The sequence below is a fragment of the Nannobrachium achirus genome, assembly GCF_963921795.1.
Source record: "Nannobrachium achirus genome assembly, chromosome: 10".
Taxonomy (NCBI): domain Eukaryota; kingdom Metazoa; phylum Chordata; class Actinopteri; order Myctophiformes; family Myctophidae; genus Nannobrachium; species Nannobrachium achirus.
Genome location: NC_137819.1, coordinates 56,274,131 through 56,300,000, shown reverse-complemented (window position 1 = coordinate 56,300,000; position 25,870 = coordinate 56,274,131). Strand labels below are relative to the sequence as shown.

The 25,870-nt window shown below is 43.3% G+C and overlaps 1 protein-coding gene across 1 annotated transcript in view; it reads right to left on the bottom strand.

The window, feature by feature from the left end:
• Window positions 1-25,870, bottom strand: part of epb41a (erythrocyte membrane protein band 4.1a) — a 55,648-nt gene that overhangs the window by 14,417 nt on the left and 15,361 nt on the right. Inside the window, exons 10-15 of the mRNA XM_080734368.1 lie at window positions 24,691-24,866; window positions 17,620-17,873; window positions 16,720-16,794; window positions 15,862-15,909; window positions 12,022-12,084; window positions 8,216-8,386 (exon numbers count right to left, since the gene is read on the bottom strand). Coding sequence (XP_080590494.1) covers window positions 8,216-8,386; window positions 12,022-12,084; window positions 15,862-15,909; window positions 16,720-16,794; window positions 17,620-17,873; window positions 24,691-24,866 — 787 coding nt within the window. The remainder of the gene's footprint in view (window positions 1-8,215; window positions 8,387-12,021; window positions 12,085-15,861; window positions 15,910-16,719; window positions 16,795-17,619; window positions 17,874-24,690; window positions 24,867-25,870) is intronic.

The window sequence follows — 25,870 nt, the reverse complement described above, 5'->3', positions numbered from 1 at the left end:
TAAAACATAGATATATTCAAAGATTTTCACACATTTTCACAACTTTTCAAAAATAGCAGATCTACAAGCTCGCAGCGCGGCACTCGGTGCCGCGCTGTGAGCTTGTATATCTGCTATTTTTCAAAAGATAAAGTTATTAGGGCCCCTCCACCTTGGGCCCCGGTAACTCAGTCCCACTTTCCTACCCCTTGTGACGCCCCTGCATGCACGCCCCAAATGCACCGCGTGCTCAGACTTGCATGCACAGTCTTTCATGGTCAATTAAAGCCTGCTGTTATGATGCAGTAAAGACACATTTTAGCTTCGTTCGACGAGTCCACGCCTGTCACTGTTTTCAAAGGGTAAACATTATACTTTCCCAGAGTTATAGCAGACCCGTTCAGATCTTTTTCCTAAAATGAGCCTTTGGGCTCAGCGTTTCCCTGTCAATATTATAAAGGCTCAGAGCACTTGTCTAACCTGACAGACCTGTAGAATTAAGAAAAGGAATTGTCCAGTGCCCATTTTTGAAGCTTAGACGTGAATAGAGTCTGTATACATCATGATATATCATATTAGGTACAAGTTGCTATTAATGTCACTGTGCTGTAGGGACGGAGAAGGTTTCAGTAAAGCCACTTGAATGGTACAAATATAATTTCAAAGGCATCAAACCTGGGATATAGTTAGAATATTCTGAGTGCAAACCTTGACGATAGAGAGGGCCAGAAGAGCATAAAGAGCATAAAGAGGTACGAGTACGACATGAGCCTTTTGGGCCTCAGAGAACTAGTGTGACCCGACGCAGGAAGAACCCATCTTAACTGCATGTCATTGGCCATACAGGCAAATGCAATCTACTGCATGTAAATACAACTAAATACAAATATAACTTCCCAAGTATAATACAGTAGTTAGGTTTTGTACCATACATAGCAGATCTACAAGCTCGCAGTGCGGCACTCGGTGCCGCGCTGTGAGCTTGTATATCTGCTATTAGTTTCAACATTCCAGCTGGTCTACATCAGCATTGAATACACTGTAATAGTCTAGTAGCCAAAATGTGAACCTGAACATTTTGAGTACCCTAAAGTTTTATGTTAGAAATGTTGAGTATGGGTCCCCAGCATGTAGAAACTGCCGGATGCTAACTTGTAAAATGTTGAGCAATTTGCATAATAAGCTTTAATTAGCATAATCACCTATATGGATAATATGTCAAAAACTGATAGGACGATTTGAACAATATTGGAGTGGTTTTGGGGGTTATTGAGGATGCTGAATCCATTTCTGACATTTTCTAAATTCAAAATGGCTGTTTTAAAACAGAAATGGCCATATACCAACTTAAATTGGGATGATTTTGATACTTTTTTGTTGATTTTGATTATGAATTAAATTATAAATGTGGTTATTTATATGCTTATACATTATCTGCATTTAAAAAGCCAAATATAGACAATCCACACAAAATGATTAGAACAATGACTGCCACAATAGCCTAGCAAAAATAGTCACTTCATCATTTGGAAAATCAACAAAAAATGATCAAAATCATCCCAATTTAAGTTGGTATATGGCCATTTCCGGTTTAAAACAGCCATTTTGAATTTAGAAAATGTCAGAAATGGATTCAGCATCCTCAATAACCCCCAAAACCACTCCAATATTGTTCAAATCAGCCAATCAGTTTTTGACATATTATCCATTATTATAGGTGATTATGCTAATTAAAGCTAATTATGCTAATTATGAAAATTGCTCAACATATACAAGTTAGCATCCGGCAGTTTCTACATGCTGGGGACCCATACTCAACATTTCTAACATAAAACTTTAGGGTACTCAAAATGTCCGGGTTCACAATGGGGCTCTATGGGCTGGCTACTAGACTATAAGGTTTGTTTAGACTTAAGAACCTTTCAAATGTGCAGTAAAACCTCACCAACAAACAGTTGAACTCCGAGGCTCTGGCCATGTGATTTCTTTACTAAAGGGTAGAGTGTTTTGAACCAACCAATCAGTTTTCTTTTGGAGGCCTGTGCTTGGTGCGTCATTAATGCCACCATCATTAGGAAATGCACTATTCTAAAGTATGTGAACCATCCAAAAGAGTTATTTTGACATAACCCTTAAAGGAGTAGTTCACCCCCAAAATGACTTTTTTTCTATTGATTAGTTACGCCATGGAGACTAGAGTTCAATAATATTTTTAGTTTTTTGTCGCATTCCTAAGACAAAAATGTGATAACAATAAATTTGCCCCCATTCGTTCTGGATGGGGACCCGTTTCGAAACGGGTCCCCATCCGGAATCAATGGGGGTAAATTTACTCTAATCAAATTTTTGTCTTGGGAATGTGACAAAAAACAAAAAATATTATTGAACTCTACTCTCCATGGCATGAGTAATCAATAGAAAAAAAAGTCCTTTTGGGGTGAACTACTCCTTTAAGGTGATGGGTCTAGACAAGGTGTTTAAAATGCTAAGATCTTCTCTCTGGTTAAGTGACGACGGTAGTGATTGGTACAATACACACATCTAATTTGAAGCAAGCAAAGTAAACAGCATACAGTGTCATGAACAGTTGTGCAGCAACACATAGCGACCAGTATCCGTCTAATCTCTCGTCTTTTGTTGTTTTGGTAACTAGTGGTTATTGAAGTTAAACGACTGCAGAGAAGGACAAAAGCATAAATTTAAGGCCATTGAAGTCGCATGAGCAGAAGGTGATGCTAATGCTAAAGCCTAAATCATACTTCATCGCCCGCCTGTATCGCTCCCCCGAAAAATAATATTTCAAAGTTTTACGGCATGGCTGATGTCGCAATTCACTACACCGATCAGCATCACATTTCTTGTGCACGCAGTCAGCAACTACACGTAGGTTATCTTTGTGAATGTATAACCTCAGATCCACAGTCACTCCAGGCAATGGCCAGTGACAGTATGTGACCACGTTTTCACTTTCACATCACTTAAAGAATGTTTAGACCCTGTCTTGTTTAATGAAAATGAGAAGCAACACTGACGTGCGATGAAGCATAACTTATACATAAGCACAAACCACTTAAACCCTACAGTATACAATTGGTTGACTGTTGTCCCCCAGGGGTCTACAATTGGTCAGCCCCTTTCTTTCCTCTATACCACATCTCTTCGGCGACAATAGCCGATCTACAAGTTCACAACACGGCGCTTTGCGGCGCGCTGGGAGCTTGTAGATCGGCTATTTTCCCAGAACGTCCAACCCCAGGATAGAGACGCTAGGGTTCTTTTGATTCCTCACTGAGGCCCCTTTTCCACCAAGAGACCTTTGGTTCTAGGACTGGTTCTGTTCTAGATTCTTGGAACCTTGGTGCTTTCACGGAACAGGCGGCCATCTTTTGGTTACCAGTTCCAAAACAAACTTTAGGGTTCTGAACCAATTCATTTTCAGTGGAAACACTCTGAACTGGTTCAATATCAGGGGGAAAAATAACTGAACCGGTTCGACTCCGGTGGAAAAGGGGCCTGATTGCTCTCAATGCTGAGGCCTTGAACAACAGAGGCATAGTGCTGCAAGCACGTCACACACAACAGCACTCTGCTCGGTTGCAAACCCATTTCTTTAACACTTCCTGAATGATTAGTTGACCAATTAACCATAAACGCTTGTGATACATCAAATCTCTTGCCACTCAAAAGAACGGCACACTGGAATTATACTCAAGGGAGGGGGGGGGGGGGGGGGGCATCAACAGATGAGTCCTCAATGAGAGAAAATATAAAACAACAATAACAGTAAATATTCAAGCATTTGTTCATAACACGCATTGGCTTTTCCCTATGGGATACTGATGTAAACGTTAGTTCTTCATAATGATGGCATACAGTACGTGTTTGTTCATGGAGCACAATTTACGGTGGTTTCTGAAAGAATTACAACACTGCCAAAGTCCTGAGGACAGTGCGGTGTGGGAGTGGGTGGCTTGGTGGGTGGCTTGGTGGGTGGGTTACTGGGTCATAAGGTAAAAGCTGGAGGGAAGCTATACTGTAGTACCGATAGAACGCGATTAGAGGTAGAGGGTGAAACAGCATTTTGTAGTTTGTAGCGGGCCGATGGATGCGACGCAGAACTTAACCCAAAATCCTGTGTGTTCATTGGACTCTTAATTTAACTACAGTTAAATTATAACTTTTGCTGTGTAGAAGAAGCTCTGAAATCTAAGCCGTCTATGTTGTCGTCGTCCTTGCACTCCTAAATGAAGGCTAGCCACAGAAGAGTCAGCGCCATCACCAGCAGGCTTGACAGGAAGAATGACATACGAGTCTGCTGGAGCTTGGCCGGGGCCAGAGCGCATGGATGAAGCGGATTCTTGTCTTCCTCCGACAGATCGACAGACACCCTCACAGTGTGACTGCAGGCTTGCTTCCCCTCAACCTCGTCCTCAGAATCCATCTCATCGTACTCATCACTCTCTTCCTCTTCCTCCTCCTCCTCATCTTCCTCCAGCAGGTAGCCGTGGCTACGGAGAGGCGGCCCTCCCGGAGCGGAGGCACCGGCGCACCATGCTCTTACCTTGTGTGCAAATAGAGGACGCTTTTTCCCTCGCTGTGCTCAGCAAGCAGCAGGAGACCAAGGAGAGACAGAGAGACAATGAACAGACGAGTGGGGGAATGGCCAACAGAGAGGAAGAAGAGGGGGAGGGTTGGGGGTTGGGGGGGTTGGCAGAAGGGAGGGCAAATGAGGGGACAGGCGGCGGGTCAGCGATGGAATGGAAAGGGAGGGGGGGTCAGTAGTAATGGCAGGGCTCTCCACGTGTTCGTCAGGTATAAAGGAGGAAGATCGGACGAAGACTTTTCACGCCGTCTGAGTTATCCGACAGAAGTCTGACAGTGATGAATGTCTGGAGAGAACTCCAAGGTGACAGTGCAGCCGCTGTGGCTAAGGGAAGGGGGGGAGACGTGGGCAAGGGCGGACAGTGAGGGCATTCATTCTACTGTACTGTAGGTGGTCTAACCAGACCGTACCTTAGGTGGTGGTTGTTGGGGTGGGGGGCCAGGAAGAGAAGGGGAGCGCTGAGTTTTTATGGGGTTCTGCTCTATGGCGGGTGGGGGATTGGAAAGGCATTCTCTGGCAGCTGAAACGCTAGCTAGTGCAAACCATTTTGGCAGTGCAACAACGTCTTCTAAATGCCAACAAGAGGGATGGAGGTGACACCATAGAAACAGGCCCTGGTATGGGCTGGGCAAGACGTAAGGGCTGTGCCATCATCACTGCTGCAGGCCATACCATTAGTCTTGTAATTGGCTTGTCATTTCCCGTGATACGCCCGGAGGAGATGCCATAATAATATGCTCTTTTTTTTCTTGTAAAGTGTATGCAAGGTCAGACTGTTCTGTTCTGACGACCTGACAGTTTTGATAAAGTTATTTTTAAATCGTTTTTTGGCGATGACACAAAGATGTCCTTTTTTTTCTTCCTCTCCCCATCAAATACTCATTATAATTCTTGGACATCAGCGGTAGGCTATCAGAGACCGTTAATTGTGCTCTAGAGGCTGTAACCTTTAAGAAAAAAGTGTCCCGTTGGTTGTGAAAGTCATTAAAAAGATGATTATGGTGGTTTATTGTGCGGTGCCCTCTGGGTGAACTTGGGGGGGGCTTGGCAGGAGAACCCGGGCCACCCCGGAGTGGCTCAGGTCTGGGACAGGAACTGTGTCCTGACGCTGTGGGCGGACGAGGGTCGCGGGCGCAGGAAGGAGGAGGAGGAGAGCACTGCCTGGCCGGAGGAGGTCTGAGGCCCAGCGTCCGTCTCCGCGGCGCGGGGAGAATGAGGGAAGAGAGGGAGGGGAGGCGGAGAAGGAGATGCAGAGGACAGGGATCTCAGTGGGGAGCCGGGACAGGACTTGAGAAGGAGAAGGAGAGAAAGGATAGGAGATGGGGATGAGAAGAAAGATAAGAAGAGTGAGAGATCGGGAGACGGTAGAGATTGAGAGACAGACACGGACAGTGAGAAAGGTGTGGGGGGAGAAGAGAGATACATAAGATACAAGACATAAGTGAGGGGCAGATACAGGTTGGGAGGCGAGGGACGGGGGCAGATACAGAAGAGGGGGGGGGGGGTAAGACAATGAGATGAAGACGATGAGGAGGAGGAGGAGGAGGTTGGGGTCAGTTGCTGTTTCTTTTCTTTTGCTAATGCATTTTTTTTTCCTGCGTCGGTCTTTTTTATTTCCTTCTATCGTTCTTTTCTCTCAATAGCTCTCATTTCAGACACGTTCACTGCAAGTTTCATGCGATCGATTATCATTAACGGATGGAAAACACCAGCCATGCGATTGATTGGCAGATCAAGCAGAAAAGACAAAGCCGGCAGCCGTCATTCAAAGAGGCGGGGTTTCGAGGGGGAGATGAGGAGTGGGCTTGTAAGGTTAGGATGGGGGAATGGAAGGGTTGCGGGCCGGGCGAGCGCAATCCAGTGATCTTTCTCGGGCCACAGCCTCCAGCAGCTGCCATTCACACTAACAGTCTGTTCTTTATAAGAGTTCATAAAGAAACACAACGTGTTGTAAGGCCTTTCTGCAGCCGCCGACGCAAAGCATCAAAACCAAAAAGTACCGTTACCTCGGACGCGCCACCCGCTACGTACGCAGGTGCAACACCGGACTTCTTCACCTGCACGCACGCACGCACAGACACACACATACGTAGGGCTGTCACGATCATGACATTTTACATGACGATTAATTGTCACTCAAATAACTGCGATTAACGATTTAATTGTGTTTTGTGTCGCTGACAATTACATTTCTGTTTGGCTTGTAGGCTTTGAAGTTGCACATGCATGGCAGATATGACACATAACCTAAATACAAAGAAATTACTGACATATTCGACAACTTTATACTTAAAAAAGAACATTGATAGTGGAAATAGCCAATCTACAAGCTCACAAAGCGTCGCATCACGACGCGTTGTGAGCTTGTAGATTGGCTATTTCCACTGTTTTTGAAAATTTTGTATATGTATATTCATGTATATGAACATTTTTCAACATGGAAACGATTATGACGATTATGCAAAATAATTGCGATTACCTCAAATAATTGCAATTAGACGATTATGTAATAATTTTGACAGCCCTACACACACACACACGCACATGTGAGCATAAGCTGATACAGTGGGACAGATTGTCTCCCGGCGTGTCTAGCTTTGCACTGCATCTTGACAGCATCACATTCAGAGGAAACTCATTTCACAATCTACTGTAATAAAAGATGCTTGTAAATTCCCACAGTGGCTGCAATTATCATCACTACAGCAGCATTACAGGTCATGGAAAAAAAAGGACGCACAGCACCATCTAGTGGAAGATATATCAATGAGCCATTCAAAAGCCACTGCAAACTCTCAGAGGGACATTTTTTCACTAACACAAAAGTGAGGGCCGAGGACCCCCAGCGGCCACTGAGCAGGTTCCAGTGGGTCCCCAACCAAATGAGCAGTAATACAATTTCACTATAATACACTTGAAATGATAACGACACAAAGCATGTACAGTTCCAGTGACTATTATTATGCAGAATATGTTTGGAAATCATTACGACTTCTAAAGTACATTATGACATTTAGTGTTTTTGTTTTTTTTTCTTTTTTTTTTACTTTCTTCTCCATTGACCCTTTTTAATTACTGTCGAATGTACACTTTTTGGGAGGGGATCGAGGGATTGTGTATGTCCTGTGTGTTTGTATTTTCAGAAAACTAGAAGGGTTTCTTTTCCCCACTGTTTGTCCTACTCTGTAAGCTCTGACAATCCTTCAATAAAAATGTTTAAAGGAAAATGACATTGCGTGACATTTAATATAAACACAAACATATTTTCATATCTAGTACTACAGTATCATTTGAAATGGGGGTCCATGGCCAATAAAGTCAATTATTACAAACCCCCATGGTTTGTGACATGAAAAGGTTTGAAAAGCCCTTAAAGTAAACAGCGTAGAAATAATGGACGAGCTTGTTATAACATGACCTTATTGTTTACTTATCTCTTCATTGCATGTCTCACAGAACTTTAATGCCATGGCCTTCTGCCCTGTTGTTTGACAAATATTCATGGCATTTACGAGATTACGACTATGGTGCACTTCTGTGAGTTGCTCTGGATCAGTACTAAAATGCCTAAACAGTCATTTCTAATTGCCAGCAGACGGTTCAAGGCATTGTACACACAGGCAGCAGACTCACCCCTGGCGGCATCTGGCCGTTGAAGCTCGCGGTGCGGAAGGGCGAGTTGGTGGACAGGCGCTTGTCCCACTCGCTGGGCCTTGGCTCCGGTACAGACTCCATGAAACTCCTCTTCAGCTCGCTGATGCTGGTGTGGTGGCGCATGATCTCAGTCTGAGTCTTATCCACGTCCTGAGACAAGACAGCCGGAAGCAAAGAGAGACAGAAAGACAGAGGAGAGTGACAGAAGGACAGCATAGGGACACAAAGGACACAGAGAGAGAGAGAGACTTAAATTACCAAACTAGGAGGGAAGAGAAAATGGGTGAAAAAAGAAAAGAAAGAAGGAAAAGGAGGACGGATGGATGGAGGAGAAACAATGTGCAGAGAGGAGAAGAGAACAGTAAAGTAAAGATGAGTGCATTGGGTGGCAAAGGAGGGCGCAGTAGGCCACACATGGAAGCTGCCAGAGGCAGCAGATAGGAAAGGTCATGCCAGGCGCCTTCTTCAAACGTGACAGGGAACATTCACCTTCAGTGTTCAGAACAGACGCTGTTGGCTTGGACCAATGTTACTTCCTTAAGTCAAACCACACAAACGATTCCACTGGCAAGCAAGACACAGATCTGACCTGTTATGCCTCGCAGATGAGTAGACTTTTAACAGTCTGTGTTTATCCATATCTGTGCTATGCTATACCCTCCAGCCAAAGCAAACTTTGGCTTATCTGAGTCCACTATGGATTGGTGTGATTGGGAAAAGCACACCGTAACGAAGAGTCTGAGAGCGGGTGTTTTGGCTTGCTCTGTGGTTTGCTCTGGGTTTTTGGCAACAATAAAGCATCTAGACTTCTAGAGCAGTGGTTCTCAACCTTTTCAGGCCGCGACCCCCCAAATAAACATATTTTAACCGGGGACCCCGCACCCTGACGAGCACTAAGAGTTGAGGCATTGCATTCTCGGTTCTATTGTGAAAATAGCAGATCTACATGCTCACAACGGTGTAGATCGGCTATTTTCACACTTTCTGACTCTAACATTTGACATTTTGACCAATATTTAATTTTTCATTTTAGAGAGGTTTAGAGGTATTAAAAATGTTCACTTTAGAAATGTGCAGGTAGCCTCTATACTCTATAGCCTCTTTACACTATACACAGCCTCTATAAACTTTATGTTGCACATTAAGGTAATCATCTGGGGACCCCCCAAAATAATTTGGGGACCTCCCTGGGGGTCCCGACCCACAGGTTGAGAACCACTGTTCTAGAGAGACGATGTGGTGTCTTGCTTGTCTGAGGAACATCTGTGTGACTCTGTCACAGGAGAAAAGGTCCCGTGGTATCTCAAGATGAAATTTAATTCTGTGCTATAAATCCCCATTCTCGTCAGAGACATCTGCTCATAAAGTCCTTAATTTGGCTCGTAAAGTCCTTAATTTGAACTTGACAGACATAAAAGTCTTTTTACTGAGTTCCAAAACTCAAACTTTCACTAATTGTTTTTGTATTAATTATAATCCATTTAGGCAATTGTAGCCGTGTAAGACGATAAAGAATGACGCTGTTGTGAAGCTAAATGTGGGTTAATTTGATAGACCACATGACCTTTTCCCAGGGAGTTTGCTGGCATTCAGATGAATGGGTGTTAAAGAGGACTCACAACACAACCCACGCTGTTGCACACAAGCTGTCTCTCACACACACACACACACACACACACACACACACACACACACACACACACACACACACACACACACACACACACACACACACACACACACACACACACACACACACACACACACACACACACACACACACACACACACACACACACACACACACACCATCATCATCATCATCACCACACTCTGCCAGCTTTCTCCAAAAGCTATTCAAGCCAGCAAGCAGCGATCAGGCACAGATTGAAACACAACAGAGATGAAATGTCACACATTTAAATACTGGAACAGGAACACGAGGGAGAGAAAGAAAGGCCTATTGTTCCACTTGGTTCTGCACAACCCTTTCACTTGACAAAAATCTGTTGAAAATACAGCATTTTTTTGGAGAGCGAAAGGGTCATTAGACAAGGTATAAATGAAGCCCAACACACTCATTAGTCACACAGAGACAAACACAGTAGGGCTGGGCAATTAATCCAAAATAAATCAAACCCCAAAAGTAGAACCTTGAACTGACTTAACCTTGCTCATGTAATCGATTCGTGAAAATAGCCGATCTACATGCTCACAACGCCTCGCAACGCGAGGCGTTGTGAGCATGTAGATCTGCTATTTTCACAATAGAACAGATTTTCTTTTTTTATACAATGGACTAAATCAGTTAGTCTGAAAGACCCATATTATACAGTACTTCCCTGTATTATGTCGGTGGGCAAAAACAGAAAAAAAACATCTGATCTACAAACTCACAACGTGTTGCAGTGCGCCATGTTGTGAGCTTGTAGGTCGAGCTATTATAGGTCGGCTATTTTCTCTATTCTTTTGAACAATCGTTCATGAATCATAATCGAGGCAAACCTTTGAAATAATCATGATATTGATTTGAAGTTGTATCGCCCAGCCCTAACACGCAGTGAACACCACGCCAGTTACCACGACATTAGTACAGTAGTGTATGACCACACAGTGAGAATGAAGACTACTGTAGTTAGTGAGCAGTCTATCACATTACGGATTCATACATGACTGGGAAGGAAAGACTCATCTATACTAGGGCATTCACCAAATAATCGAATATTCGAATATCAAAGTCACTATTCGACATTGTTCACCGAAGTCGAATATTCGCTTTTTTATTATTTTTATTTTTTATTGTTTTCTCTTTAAAAAATATATAGTTTATAAAGCTTGGCTAGATAGGAAGTCATAAGAATGAGTTGTCAATGCCCCTGGTGGAGGAATTTGTTAATGCTCAAACCTTTTTAGTGACCCCCAAAATAAACATATTTAACTGGGGTCCTCACCCTGACAAGCACTTGGAACTGTCGGTATTACATTTAATGTGACTCGGTTCCGCAGATAAATATTGTGAAAATAGCAGAAAATATTGGTTGTTTCAGTCAAATGTAAAAACTCATGGCAAATGCCCATCACGAGTTACCAGGGCATGTCTTTACTATACTTGCAGCAAAGTATAATTTTTTTGAAATATATGAAACATAAAAGCAAGCAAATGTTAGCGTTTGTGAAGCTGCAACTGCTGTATCAAATGTTTAGTGTTTATTTATACTTGATAAATGACAAGCAATTAAACAATTATACAAAATAAAATCCATACCTCTTTGGTCAATCAAACTTGATTAATCGTTTCAGCACTAATACTTTTTATTTTTCATTATTTTGAAACTGTACCGCATAGCAAGAAACAGCAGTGTAATATATCTTTGAAAGCAGGTCAAAACATGAATAATATTATTATGGACAACAACTTTAGGCGTTTTTGACTTCCTTTCAAAGAACAAGCTTGAGGCAGTAGCCGTACACACTAAATAATATTGACAAAGTGACCACTCCCAATCATATATATAGGGTATACATATATGAGCAAAATGACAAATGACAAATGAAACACAGAAAGAAGAAGTAATTAGTCTACTTGCATTCAAATTATGCAGGTAAATAGTGCATGACAAGGCTTTAGGGTTTAGAAGAAAATAAAGTGGCTGAAGAGAACAAAAGATTAAAAAAGGGTGTCAGAGAAAGAACAAATTAGAAATAAAAACACCATGCAAAGAAAGAAGCATGCAGCGGGAAAACAGTCAAAAAGCAAGAGGACATTTCCAGGATTGAATACAAACCTCCAACATTAAATTGCTATGTCTGATATATATTGTTTCACCCTCGAGTTTCTTAGCTCTTTTCTGTGGGAAACGGGGGAGGGAAAAAGGGAACAGTTGGTTGGTCTCTCAAAATAAAACAAATAATACAAAAAAACCCTGTTCTTGTCTAACTTTTTACTGTTTGACTTGCACGTGCAATTGTGCATCCAGCGTGCATTGCTGACCAAGGGAGTAGTTGCATGAATGACAAATTAAAGGAAAATGTTGCCAATTTTCAACCTAAATCCCGTTGTTCTGATTAGGGATGGGACGATTCGCGATATTATCGTTTATCGTGATAAAATACACTCACGATAATCGTATCGTGGATATCGCCCTCTGTCATGCACTGGGATCAATTCACCTTTTATTTGCAGAGCTGCATATCCGGTGCCACTTCAACCCTATAATTGGTAAAAGGTACTTATAGTATACGTACTTGATAGTCTTTTTTTTCACTCTCTATCAAATGTCTTAGCCGATCTACAAGCTGATCTACAAGCTCTATTGTGAAATTAGCCGATCTACAAGCTCACAACGCGTCGCAAGGCGGCGCGTTGTGAGCTTGTAGATCTGCTATTTTTTGGCAAACGTTCCGCCCAAGATAATGGATTTTGATTATCGTGATAATATCGTAAATCGCTATTTCTTTTGTCACAATAATCGTGATATGACATTTTCATATCGTCCCATGCCGTTGTTCTGATGTACAGCAAGGAGATCGCCAGTAATATAATGTTGCAAAGAATAACTTCTGTCTTCTCTTAATTTATAGAATTTCAAAATGAAGTCAAACGATTCACTATATCGGGCATATGTTCCGTGTGCTCAATGTGAAACGACTCTTGTCATAGCATTTGACATTTCTCAAAGAAATAAACAGAAGACACAGGGTATTTTTGCCGCATTATATCATTGTTCCCCTCACAACAGAAAGACAGGATTTCGGTTGAAAATCAGCAAAGCATTTCCTTAATATAGATAGACTGTATATATGGGACTTGTACAGTAGCAACTTCACAAGAGAGCGGGCCAGGGGTGGTGTGCATTGAGTTCAATGCAAGGAGGAACAGCTAACAGATTTAAACTGAAACCACAGGCCAGTGCTCTGCAATGAGATGCCTTCACAGGTGGATTTATACCGTGGCACTTTTGGCTCAACATACCGGTAGGTGATGCATTTTCACCTGAACAAAGTGACGAACTAGACATAGTTGTTAGGGGATATGGATACAAATGGCTGAGCTGCATATGGGAGAGATGTTGTTGACAGCAATAGTGTGTGATGATCATTATATTCTGTATTTGGTGGGAGTAAATATTTTATGATTTGTTTGTCCTTTTGTTCTTAATGTCTTTATCGCATTGTTATGTTGTGCCCTATGTGTTGTCATGCGCATGATGATGTATCGCCTAGCTTTTTGTTTAATAAAAATATTGAAACAGAACAACAATTGAGTACCTGAGACAAATAACAGTCATCTCAGGTGCTTATATAGGTATTATATATATATATATATATATATATATATATATATATATATTTTTTTTTTATAGAGATATTTTTTGATTTACCAAACTGTAAAAAACAAACTACCGGTAGTCATTTTTAATCTTTTAAATTCTTAATGCACTCTCCCCTCATTTTGTTCAATTGTCTGTTTTAAGTTTATCTGCTCCCTTTGTCTGCTGTATATTGCTTGTACGGACTCAAGCTGGTTGCACACTGCTGCGTTTTTCGGGCCGAATATCGGAGTGAATTTCGGAGCGCGTGAATAAAAAAATCAACCTCACGTTGTCAGTCACGTTTGCACACTGCCGCCCGTTTCGCGCACCACTCGGTCCCTTGCTCTCTCTATCTCTCTCTCTCTCCTTGCCCTGAAAAACGCATTTCGCAACGAAAAACGCACCAGTGTGCAACCACCTTTATACTGTTGTTTCACAAACTGTTGGAGATATACAGTACTGTTTTTCCACTTTCCATAAGTATTATGTACATACTTCCTAATATATATGAGTTAAGAAAAAAAATTAGGGGGGACTGCATTAATAATTTAACAGACTAAAAACTTCTAGTTTGTGGTTTACAGTCTGGTAAATCAAAAAAAGATATATATTTTTTTTTCTCAGGTACTCAATTGTTGAAAGGCATCACCTGTGTGGAGTGACGCTGGGTGGAAATGGTCTTGTGAGGAAACATACAGTACATTTGCCTTGGCAGGCCTCAGGTACTCAGTAAAATCATCAGTGTTAATGTATCCATTTGTAACTCTGAGAGTGCACAATGTTACATTGACTCTGTGCACTCTCAGAGTTAACGTGACACAAAGTGCACAAGGGAAAGTGTCTCAAACGGTGGTGGTGGTGCACACATCAGGGAGAGGTTGGGTGCTGCAGTGCAGTGCACGGTAAACAGAACCAGGTGTTTACAGGAGTAGTTCACCCCATTTTTTTCCCTATTGATTACTCACGCCATGAAGATTTGAGTTCAATAATATTTGGGGTTTTGTCGCATTCCTAATAATTTGGTTACAATAAATGTACCCCCATTGATTCCCATCCGGAATCAATTGAGGTAAGTTTACTATAATCAATTAGGAAAGCGAGAATTACAAAAAAAGTTAATTGAACTCAAGTCTCCATGGCATGAGAAATCAATAGAAAAAAAGCCATTTTGAGGGTGAATTACTCCTTTAACGCTTGTCATCACTGCCTCGTCTGGATGGTTTGCTGGACTTGAATCACCAGAAACCAGGGGTTTTCATAACCATAACATGAATTCTTTATATACATGTGACATATGATATACTAATGTTATATTACATAATATCATTATATATGAAAGGACATTATTTTGACTCCTTTATTTCACTTCACTTCTTTAAAGCTGACATCTGAAGGTATTGTATTTACAAAGCTGTAGTGCTGTTACATTTTAACCCATTCAGAACGGGTACACAGTATTGTGTATAATTATTTTATGCTTTAACTATTGAAAAATAGCAGATATACAAGCTCACAGCACGGCTGCGAGCTTGTAGATCTGCTATTTTTTTTAAATTGTGAACATTGGAATTTTGACCGATTTTGACCCGATTCCATAAGTGTTCTTCTAAGGTTTAAAAAAAAAAAACTCTGTTTCTACTGTATGTCCGTGGTTCTGAAACCTTTTCATGTGAAGGACCCCCAAAATTATATGTATTTGGCCATGGACCCCCATCTCAAAATATTTAGTTCCAGGGACCACCCAGAAGCAAAATTTGAGTTACAAAAGTTCGCTTAAAAAAGACATATATTCAAAGATTTTCACACATTTTCACGACTTTTCAAAAATAGCAGATCTACATGCTCGCAGCACGGTACTCTGTGCCGTGCTGTGAGCTTGTATATCTGCTATTTTTCAATAGTTAAAGCATTCAATAATCCTAGGCCTAAATAAGTAAAATACTACACCAAACTCTCTTCAGTTCTTTTCATAAGAGATGTAACTTAAATAACATTAAACAACAGTAAATGTTAGATGGTTTTCAGAACAGTGACTTTCAGGGAACAATCTGGTCAAGTGATTTGTGCGGTTCCCTTGTATATCCCTGGGGAAGCTATACAAGACCTTGCAGGACACACAAACAGCGGGAAAGCAAACAAAACGCACAGCAGGTGCACAAACGGAAAGGAGAGCTGCTTGGTTCGTACAGTCGGGGTAAGAAAGGAAAAAAAGCTCGCATGAAAATGTAACAAATCCACTGATGTGCCGGTGAGGCGAGGATGAGGAGGGTGACTGGATCCTCATGCGGGAGGAAGGACGGAACACTTTCTAACCTTCCTGACTCGCGCCATGTCCGCATTGCTTCTGTCTCTGGGCGAGTGCTGCTCCCCCACAGGAGGAAAGAAACAAATCATTGCGTTGACATTTCGGGTGCCTTACACCTTTTTTATTGTATTCTATTTTAATCCAATCCATAGCCATACCATTAACCACTTAAGCCCTAACCTCGCGTCACCAGGCTTTCTCAGGGGAAAGCCTGGTGCTCATACTAAACAGGTCGTTTGATCCGGTCTAGACCGGATGGCATCCTAGACTGCAGACGGCAGAAGCGGCGTCGCTTTGTTTTGGCTCCTCCGCTTGTTTCCCAAATCTCTATTTAAATGCAGTGTAGTCTTGCCAGTCGCTGTGAGTTGGACTAAAAGATGGATATACCAAACAAACTTTTCAAAAAAGAAGCAAAACGCAGCATCAAGGGTTTTATTGGGTAGGTACTAAAATTATGTCCTTGAGCGCAGGGAATTGTTTTGGGTTCAAACCGGTTTGGTATTTCCTGCCAAAGTGTAGTCCATTTTGACTACAAAATGACATAGGACGCCATCCGCTCCCAACCGGATCAAAAGCCAGAAATTGGAAGCGATCCGAGGCTACTTAAGCCCTATTTTATACTTCCAAAAAACAAATGAAATTGAGAAACTTTTGTGGTATTATTAATGAGTGTTGGAATTCTTTTTTTTTTTTTACTTTATCGCCTATAATGACGTGCCCAAAATAGGGACATCAGGGAGAAAGTGGTTAACTCTAAATCAAAGCACATACAATACGGCCACAAAGCACTCGTAAAAAAGAATAAAGAATTTCCGTGCATCCGTGTCATGCGCTAGGGCGTGCACTGTGGAGCCGCGATCACAAACCTGGCTCTTTTTCTCCCTCTCCCCGTTGGTGGTTGCCACAGAGGGGGAGTGCCTTCGCTCTCTTCTGGCCAGTGTCTGCAGTAGCACAGATACAGCTCAAGACACTGGCCTGCGACAAACTATAGACTATAAATCAATCCCCAATGCCAGGAGCACACTATACTGTAAGTGGCACTTAAAGTGTCTGAGGTTCGTACTGAATTTGGTAGAATAAATTAAAAAAAGACTTCCACTTTTCTGCCCCTCTGGCCAGGAATGACTGTCTCATGTAATGCCCAAATAAAAATGTAAGCTAAAATTGACGGAGAACAATGAAATGCAGGTCTGTCAATGTTTTTACTCATAGATCTTTTTAAATTATTATTATTGTTGATTAATTTTAAATGTTCATGGCAGTCTATATTATGTACAGATTATGTACAAACTGCCCATGTCTGTAATTCTGTGCTCCTTTTTTAATCAGATCTCTCTAACAAAAGAGATGTTTCTAATCTCAATCTGAGACTAACCTGGTTAAATAAAGGCTAAATAAAAGAAAAATAGCCCAAAGATGCAAACGATAGGGTTGCTCGTTACCAGATACCGATGCTACACTGTAAGAACGAAGAAGAGAATGTTAAGACTGTTTGAAAATGATCCAGAAGTTCCAGACTGGAATGTGAGAACGGGACGAGCGTTTATCGTAATGAGCCTCTCAAACTATGCAATGAAACACTTATACGAGCCGCTCTAACTCAGATCCTGAACGTTGCTCTGGGGTGCCTAGAGGGGCAGTGTTATTGTATAGTGTGCAACTGGTCAGTGCAATTGAGTAACAGGATATTTAGTGATAAACTGAGAAAAAACAAGACTACTAGGAACATATTCAGTTCAAGAACGTTGAAATGCGTTCTACAGTACCTTGATGTCCGGAGTGGACTCTGGTCTGGGGCTGTGGGTTTTGGGGGACTCGACTGGACGGCTGTCCACCTTTCTTTCGCCTCTCCTCTCCGTCGTGCGAGATTGGCGTCCTCTTGGCGTGGACGCTTCCTGGCGGTCGGTGCGAGACAGAGCAGAGGGCAGGGGCGAAGGGACGGCCTCCCCTGGAGACACTGGGGACATGATGGGAGCACTGACCGGACGCGCGTTCTTGTCTGGAGTGTCAGACGCCATGGCTGCAAGAAGAGAGAGAGGATGTCCACGTCTGAGATGTTATCAAATATAAATGTAAATGTATTATATAAGAGTTATCATTTGGTCAATAAAGCACAAGATGAGAATCCATGACATCCATTACATCCACACACGTGCGCGCACGCGGGCACACACTGACTGACACACACACACACACACACACTCACACACACACACACACACACACACACACACACACACACACACACACACACACACACACACACACACACACACACACACACACACACACACACACACACACACACACACTTTCCTTGTTTCTGCACCCTGTCTTTACCTGTAGGTTTGAAGGAGGTAATAGCCTCTGGTGGCGGTGAGCGGCCCATCAAATTAAACCAATCATCCTTGTCTGACACTAAAGGAACTGAAAGGTTATCAGACAGATACATGGTGTTTGTTAGCAGCAGAGCAGTACAGCACAACACAGTACTGTCTCTACCCGCTCCTGTGAACTGCAAAGGCGAGAATGGATGTGATCGATAACAATGGACAGATGAATAACTGTGACTTGCTTCGCTACGACAGCAATACCCACTGGAAGCAGCTGAAGCCAAGAATATATATTGGAGTATGTCACTCCAATTGCTGCTGCAGCATGAAGAAAGTTACAACTTGTGAAAAGTTAGAATCATTATTCTTCATAGTAGCACTGGGTTATTGAAGCCACTGACAATGCTCCCTATTGGAAAAGCAAGAGCAAAAGAAGGTGTAAGACACCACTGATTGTTTCCTGTGGGAAGAAATATAGATTTTCATTTAAGCACAAAAGACAGCCTCCTCTGCTGAAGTTGTAATAACAACGCACCTCCGCAGCTAAAGTGAGGCCAAATACCTGGACGTAACATTTCCAGTGACGAGGCTAGAGCAAAAGCGCTGTTGAAGCTACCGTTAATCGCAATCACCATCTTTCAGAAAATGCCAAGGCGGGATCCCGGGTCAGTAAGCAAGAGCGTTCACTTGTCATTGCAATGCCTTAGTTGTCGGCAAGAGCTGGCTTCTCTATTTGGTACCTGGGGTGGATGGAGTGAGCGATCGGGGCGGGGTTCGATCCAACAAAACAGACCAGGAGTCGTCGCCCCTCCGGCTGTAAGGTTGAAGCAGCCTCATCCTTCGGCTTAGCGCCAGGGCCCTTCCTCTGGCCCGAGTGCCCTCTTGCTCCACCTGCCGCTGCAGCCAGAGCAGCTCCTCCTGCAGAAGGGCCAGCCTCTGGGCGTCCACACCCGCCAACTCCCCCTCCTTCTGCTTCTCCGCCAGAATGCGAGCAGACGCCTGCCATTCCCGCTGCAGGTAGGCCACGCTCTGCTCCATCAGCCTCAGCTCCGCCAGCGTCTGGAGTAGCATGGCTTCAAGTGGGTCTGCAGGCTGAGTCTTGGCCTCCGCGCTCCCTGGCGCTTCAGTGGCGGACGATGTTCTAGCATCGTCCGCCACTGATGTCTGCGGCTTCCTCCTCTGTGCCACCCGCCTAACGTTACCTGGTGCAGTCCTTGGCACTGGAACTTGCTGGCGGGGGAATGTGGGATCTTGTTTGAGCAGCGCTGCTGGTAGGAAGAGAGAAGAAACCCACCAGGGGAGAGCGATGGAGTAAAGGATTTATGACTCGGAGCAGCCCAAGCTTTCACTTTATATAAAAACACTTTATAGCCGCAATTCGTTTTGTAAGGCTCCACTGTCATTCTGCTCAGCAAAATACTGGAGTTTCATTCACTTCAATACGCAAACATATTCTCCAGGCATGAATGTTAAGGCTTAAATCTCGAGGATAATTGAGGTGTGAATAGCGGGGGAGCACAGTATTGGCAGCTCTGCGGTTCAGGCTGCGGATTCGTGATTTCATTTGAAAGATGCAGCAAACTTGGCCCAGCTACTGAGCAGCACCTAAAGGTGTCAAACAGCCGCGATCGAACAACTAAAACCAATTTCCCCCTGATCTCTCCGCTCACGGCCTTCAACAGCCCTTAATCTCTCTGTCAGTGGCCTTGGTTGCACTCGTTCCCACCCAAGCTGGAGTGGAAAGTGGCTGCATAATGACAAAGAGGCTGTCTGATCTATCGAACTGATGAAGCCAGGAATCATCCACGAACACTGACAGCTCAACCAAGCTTAGCAGAGTGTGTCAGATTGGCGAAGACAACTTGAGTTATGGGAGCTGTTTGGGACCACATTAAAGGGACATTTTTAGATTTTTTTTTAAGATGAATCCTATTGTGATGACATTTCATTACACATAGTTTTCCAGCAGCTAATGAGTGTGTTCTTGAGACACAGAAAAATGGCACGTCAGATTTCCACGCACTCCTTAAAACAGAATGCTAGGATCCATGTTAAAAGGGTTAGCTGTCATGTAAATGGATGAGCAGAGAGCAGAAAGCACCTTTAAGTTACTGTATAAATGAGAAAGAAAGAGGATGTGTTTGACTGCCATCTGTCAACAAAGCATAGATAATGCCAGTAACAGATTACAGCACACATGATTCATGATCTTGCATACAATAGCGCAGGCGTGTGGTGTGTTTTGGTGCTCAGTGTTTCTGCAAACATTAGGGCCCTGAAACGATTTTTCACTCTGAAGGAATATCTTTTCACCGACACTTTAGTAGAAGAAGTCCCCGACTGCAACTATTCATCGTCGACTATGAAAACACACAGTTACTATTACTATATAACAAAGGGAGCCATCACTAGTCTTCAGACTGATTTCCCCACAGCTCCTAGCATCAGCGAGTGTGAAAAGGCAAAACTATTAGAGCAGATTCATTAGAAAATTCCTCCAGTGAATGTGGTCTACCTCTGGAGGTCTGGACGAGACGGGTCAGCAACGTGGGGCTGAACAGCTCAAACCAGTCGTCAGTGTCTGGTACTTTTATCTTCTTCTTATCCGGACATCTCTCTGCTGATATCACTAGCGGTGGTATCGCTCTTTTTATCACTACGAGCTTGGGAAAGCCACGGCGCAGCATTGACGATGAAGAAGAGGCTGAGACAAGGTGGATTTCACATGTCAGAAGAAAATGTCTAAATTCAATGAATTCATCACAATCATTATGATATGATTACAGTAAGGGTGTTGTTTGCATTCTTTGGGTGTTAAAGGAGTAGTTCACCCTAATAATGCCTTTTTTTCTATTAATTAATCACGCCATGGAGATTTTTTTGTTTTTGTCACATTCCTAAGCCAATAAACCCCCTAAGCCAATAACGCCCCCATTGATTCCGGTAGGGGACCCAAATACACTTTGGGTCCCCTACCGGAATCAATGGGAGTACATTTATTGTAATCAAATTATTCTCTTAGGAATGCGACAGAAAACGAAAAGATATCCATGAATTCAAGTATCCATGGCGTGAGTAATCAATAGAAAAAAAGTAATTTAGGGGATGAATTATTCCTTTAATAAAGGCCAACTTCGCAGTTTTCTAACGACTAAATGTGGTAAAACACGAAATCCTTTTACAGTATGTAAGCGAGAGGCCATTTTCCAGTACCTTTGAATGAGCAGAACGCACAATAGAACGCACAATAGGACGATAGAGTTCAGGTTTAGAAATCAGTGAAGTTGCCCTTAAAGTTGGTTTCTACAGTACCAGGGACCTTGTGACCTTGTAGCAGAATAACAGACCGTGTTGTATCGGTCGGTGTGTGGATTTCAGAAATGAGCGCTGACTCACATTTGAGTGTTTGGATGACATCAGGTGGTGAGATGCCATCCAGGAGGACAAACCAATCATCACTCTCTGCCAGGGATTCCCTCTGCACTACCGCCTTCACATCTGATGCAGCAGGGATATCAATCACTAAATGTACTGTAAACATCTGATGCAGTAGGGATATCAATCACTAAATGTACTGTAAACATCTGATGCAGTAGGGATATCAATCACTAAATGTACTGTAAACATCTGATGCAGTAGGGATATCAATCACTAAATGTACTGTAAACATCTGATGCAGTAGGGATATCAATCACTAAATGTACTGTAAACATCTGATGCAGTAGGGATATCAATCACTAAATGTACTGTAAACATCTGATGCAGCAGGGATATCAATCACTAAATGTACTGTAAACATCTGATGCAGTAGGGATATCAATCACTAAATGTACTGTAAACATCTGATGCAGCAGGGATATCAATCACTAAATGTACTGTAAACATCTGATGCAGCAGGGATATCAATCACTAAATGTACTGTAAACATCTGATGCAGCAGGGATATCAATCACTAAATGTACTGTAAACATCTGATGCAGCAGGGATATCAATCACTAAATGTACTGTAAACATCTGATGCAGTAGGGATATCAATCACTAAATGTACTGTAAACATCTGATGCAGCAGGGACATCAATCACTAAATGTACTGTAAACATAAATTACTAAGCAGATACTGGGAATGAATGGCCTATACCCTATATATTACAGATGACTGCTTGGAATTGAACCGGTACAAAATATGCTCACAGGACAAGCTTCTTCCATGTTATGAAATACTTGCACTGTGTCATAAACGGCCACTAGGTGGTAACTTACTGTACCGTAGCAATCTCAAATGTGACGGAAATGTAAATTTTTACAGCCTTTCATTAGAATACACAAACATCTCTGGCCAACAGAGAGGGAAAAGCACCTGGACATAAATATCAAAAAGGGGTGGCGGGGGAGGATTACGAGGTTGATCATTGTATTTCTGGGGTTCTGAGGTCAAATGGGTTCAAGTCTGAGTAGATTACTGCCCCTCCTTCCACCGTGTCACGTCAGTAATGACGCCTGTCCCCTCTCCTCTACAACAAGGGTCTTCAACAGGGGGTACAGGACCCCTAGGGGTCCTCAGAGTTACTGCAGGGGGTCCTCCAAATCTTTGTGTGATAGAAACTTTTTTATATTAACCACTTGAACCCTAGTGTCCATATTCTGAGAACTCTAGCCAAAAATAGCAGATATACAAGCTCACAACGCCTCGCGCTGCGAGGCGTTGTGAGCTTGTAGATCGGCTATTTTCGGCAAAAACGTTTGGTGTAGAGGGGAAAAAGAGCAGACTAAGTACAGAGTGAAATGTCAAGTTATGTATTGGCGATTCAAGTGGTTAAATACGTATCTGAAAACACAAATTGACATGAATCGAAAATACACTGATGATTTTGCTGTCAAACAATGAAACTATATGGAATCTATGAACAGGTTGTGGGCGTCCCTGCTTCATCGCTCTCTCAGCTAAGGGGTCCTTGGCCTGAAAACGTTGAAGACCCCTGCTCTACAACACTGTCAAACACTGACTGACTACACTCATTATGGCACATTCTGGAATTCACTGATAATGTGGCGATCATAAGTTCCTGAGACATGTCTGGGGGTACGTTCATAGTTAGCAGTATGTCAGTATCAGAGTTTATTACTCCCCGGAGGGCACTACGGAGTGAATACCTGAGCGTGCGGGAGGTCGTGGGTCAGTGGACACGGAGGTGTAGGTAGCAGAGGAGCTGAACGTGGTTGTGATGAGAGAGTAGGAGGCTTCGCTCCGTGTTTCTTTTACATTCATGACTGGAGAGACGCCTTGGAGGACAGGAGCTGAATCACATCGGCGTGCGTAGACAATTACTTTGCATTTAATATTACAGAAGAGAGAACGGAATGTTCCACAAGAAGCAGACAGTTCTACATGTAGGCACAATGAAGGCAGTGCTACCACGGGTAGGTGCAATGGCAAAGACGGGCATTATATAAAAAAACAAAGCACTGTGAAAAAATCAAGCAGCTTCCAGAGTCACTGAATATCTGGGGCTTCTGCGAATTGCAGTTAGCGTGTACGACAAAGTGCCGTGGTGCGATCAGCACAGCAAGCACAGCACAGATGATAATGAGCCAGTTGTTGCTGCATCAAGACCAGCAGAAGCTCACGTGAGATAGAAATGGTCCCAGATGAGACGCTGGGAAAGAGCCGTTCCTACCATCATCAGGAACCAGGCTAAGAGGCAGCGTCTAGGGACCCGGGAAAGAGAAATCCCTGTTTGGGTTCTGGGACCAAACCCAGGGGTTAAGCGTTGAGAGCAAACTGGCAGAAGGCAGATGCTTGATTTGTTAGTTGCCAGGGGACATTTTGTTTTCCCAAGCCGCCTCAGTGTGAGTTAGCTTATTCTGTTGAGTGGCTGACCCCGTGTTGTCAGCAGAAGTGAAACACAGATGCTATCAGGGCACAGGTTACGTAACCCCGTGTCCCAGATGACAAAGCTGTGAGGCAGAGAGAGAGAGCATAGTGAAACCAGAGCACCTCCCAGCGCTGCAGCGGCTGTCAGCAAGGGCATCAGCACATCTCTGGGATGTAGGAAGGTGATGGGTGCACAGCAGCACACTACCTGAGGGTGGCATCATGGGTGGGAACGCTCGTGAATCCATCAAATAGAACCAGTCATCCTGGATTGGCTGGAACTCATACTTACTTCTGGCTGGGATACACAGGGAAAAGACTATTTTTTTCTGCTGAATCATTCACTGACATATCGTCGTTGTCGGGTGAAAACCTTGTATGTCCAAAACCGTTCGTTTGGCATTTATCATTTAAACGATTTAAACTAGTGAAAACAGCCGATCTACAAGCACACAACCGCGAGGCGTGCGAAAGAGCGCACACATTTGAAACTTGGAGATACGAGGTTTTCACCCGACAACGACGATATGCAACGCACGCACGCACGCACGCACACGCACACACGCACACACACACACACACACACACACACACACACACACACACACACACACACACACACAGCAATATACCTCCATCCATGCTCCGTGAATTCCTCTTGCTGTTGGAGCGTTGGAACAGGGGGGCAGGCCTGTCGATCATAGAGCTGGCTTGGCGGGTCTGAGCCTGGGTCCTACCGCTGTAACGAAACTTGGAGCCCAGAGCCAGGAACTTCCGTGGTGTGGTGGCCACTTCCGTGGAGGTCAGCCTGTTTACAGAACACAAGGAACGCTTGTATTTCAATTTCACACGACAGCACAGCACAACCCCATGAAGCAATGTGGCAACATTCTGTAGAGTTGTGCACCCAGTAGTTCAGCTGCAAAATACCACTATGTAAAAAAAAATCACACCTGTGTGAACTGAGCGGTGGAGGCCTGCGCACCTTGAGGTACATGCAGGGGTTGAGGTATATGTAGTAGAAGTAAAACTATTGGAAATACTCAAGTACCAATACCTTAAAATGATCGAATCCAACTCTCAAAAAGGGTAGTGAAATTTGTGTGTGTGTGTGTGTGTGTGTGTGTGTGTGTGTGTGTGTGGTCAGGAGAGGTATTGCAGGCTACAGACAGACAAAGTCACACACACACACACACACACACACAGACGTTTCGAAACACAGGAGCGGCTCCACCGCTTAAAAAACGATTTACATACTGTAGTGGAGCTTGCAGTTACGTTCTTCTCACTTATAACTTAATTCATTATTCTCCTCAAAACTAAACATGACGAAACTATACTTTCACATAGAAATGTTGCCTTCTTCAGGAATGGAGCCGGCTTTAGGAAACTTTTGGAAATGTTTCATACTTTCACACTGTGGAGTCAATGGATGACATCACAGCAGCATACAGCATTGAAGGCATCGCTCCATATGGAGCCCACGCTGTTTCCCCAGGATTGGAACGGTAAAGGTCTACTTATCTTACATCATCTACAGTAGGAACCTTGCAGCAGGGAAGTGAAATAGTTTCAGACAAATGAACTCAGTGTCAACCCTCTACGATGAATAGTTCATCAGAGGTTACGCACACCATGACATGTGTTACATCAACCATTTTCTTGATCTTGACCACTGACTGCCAAATAACACCATACAGTAAGTCAGATATTGAGTTAGAGCAGGGGTCTTCAACAGGGGGTCCGGGACCACTAGGGGGATCCTTAGAGTTAATACAGGGGGGCCCCCCAAATCTTTGTGTGATAGGATAA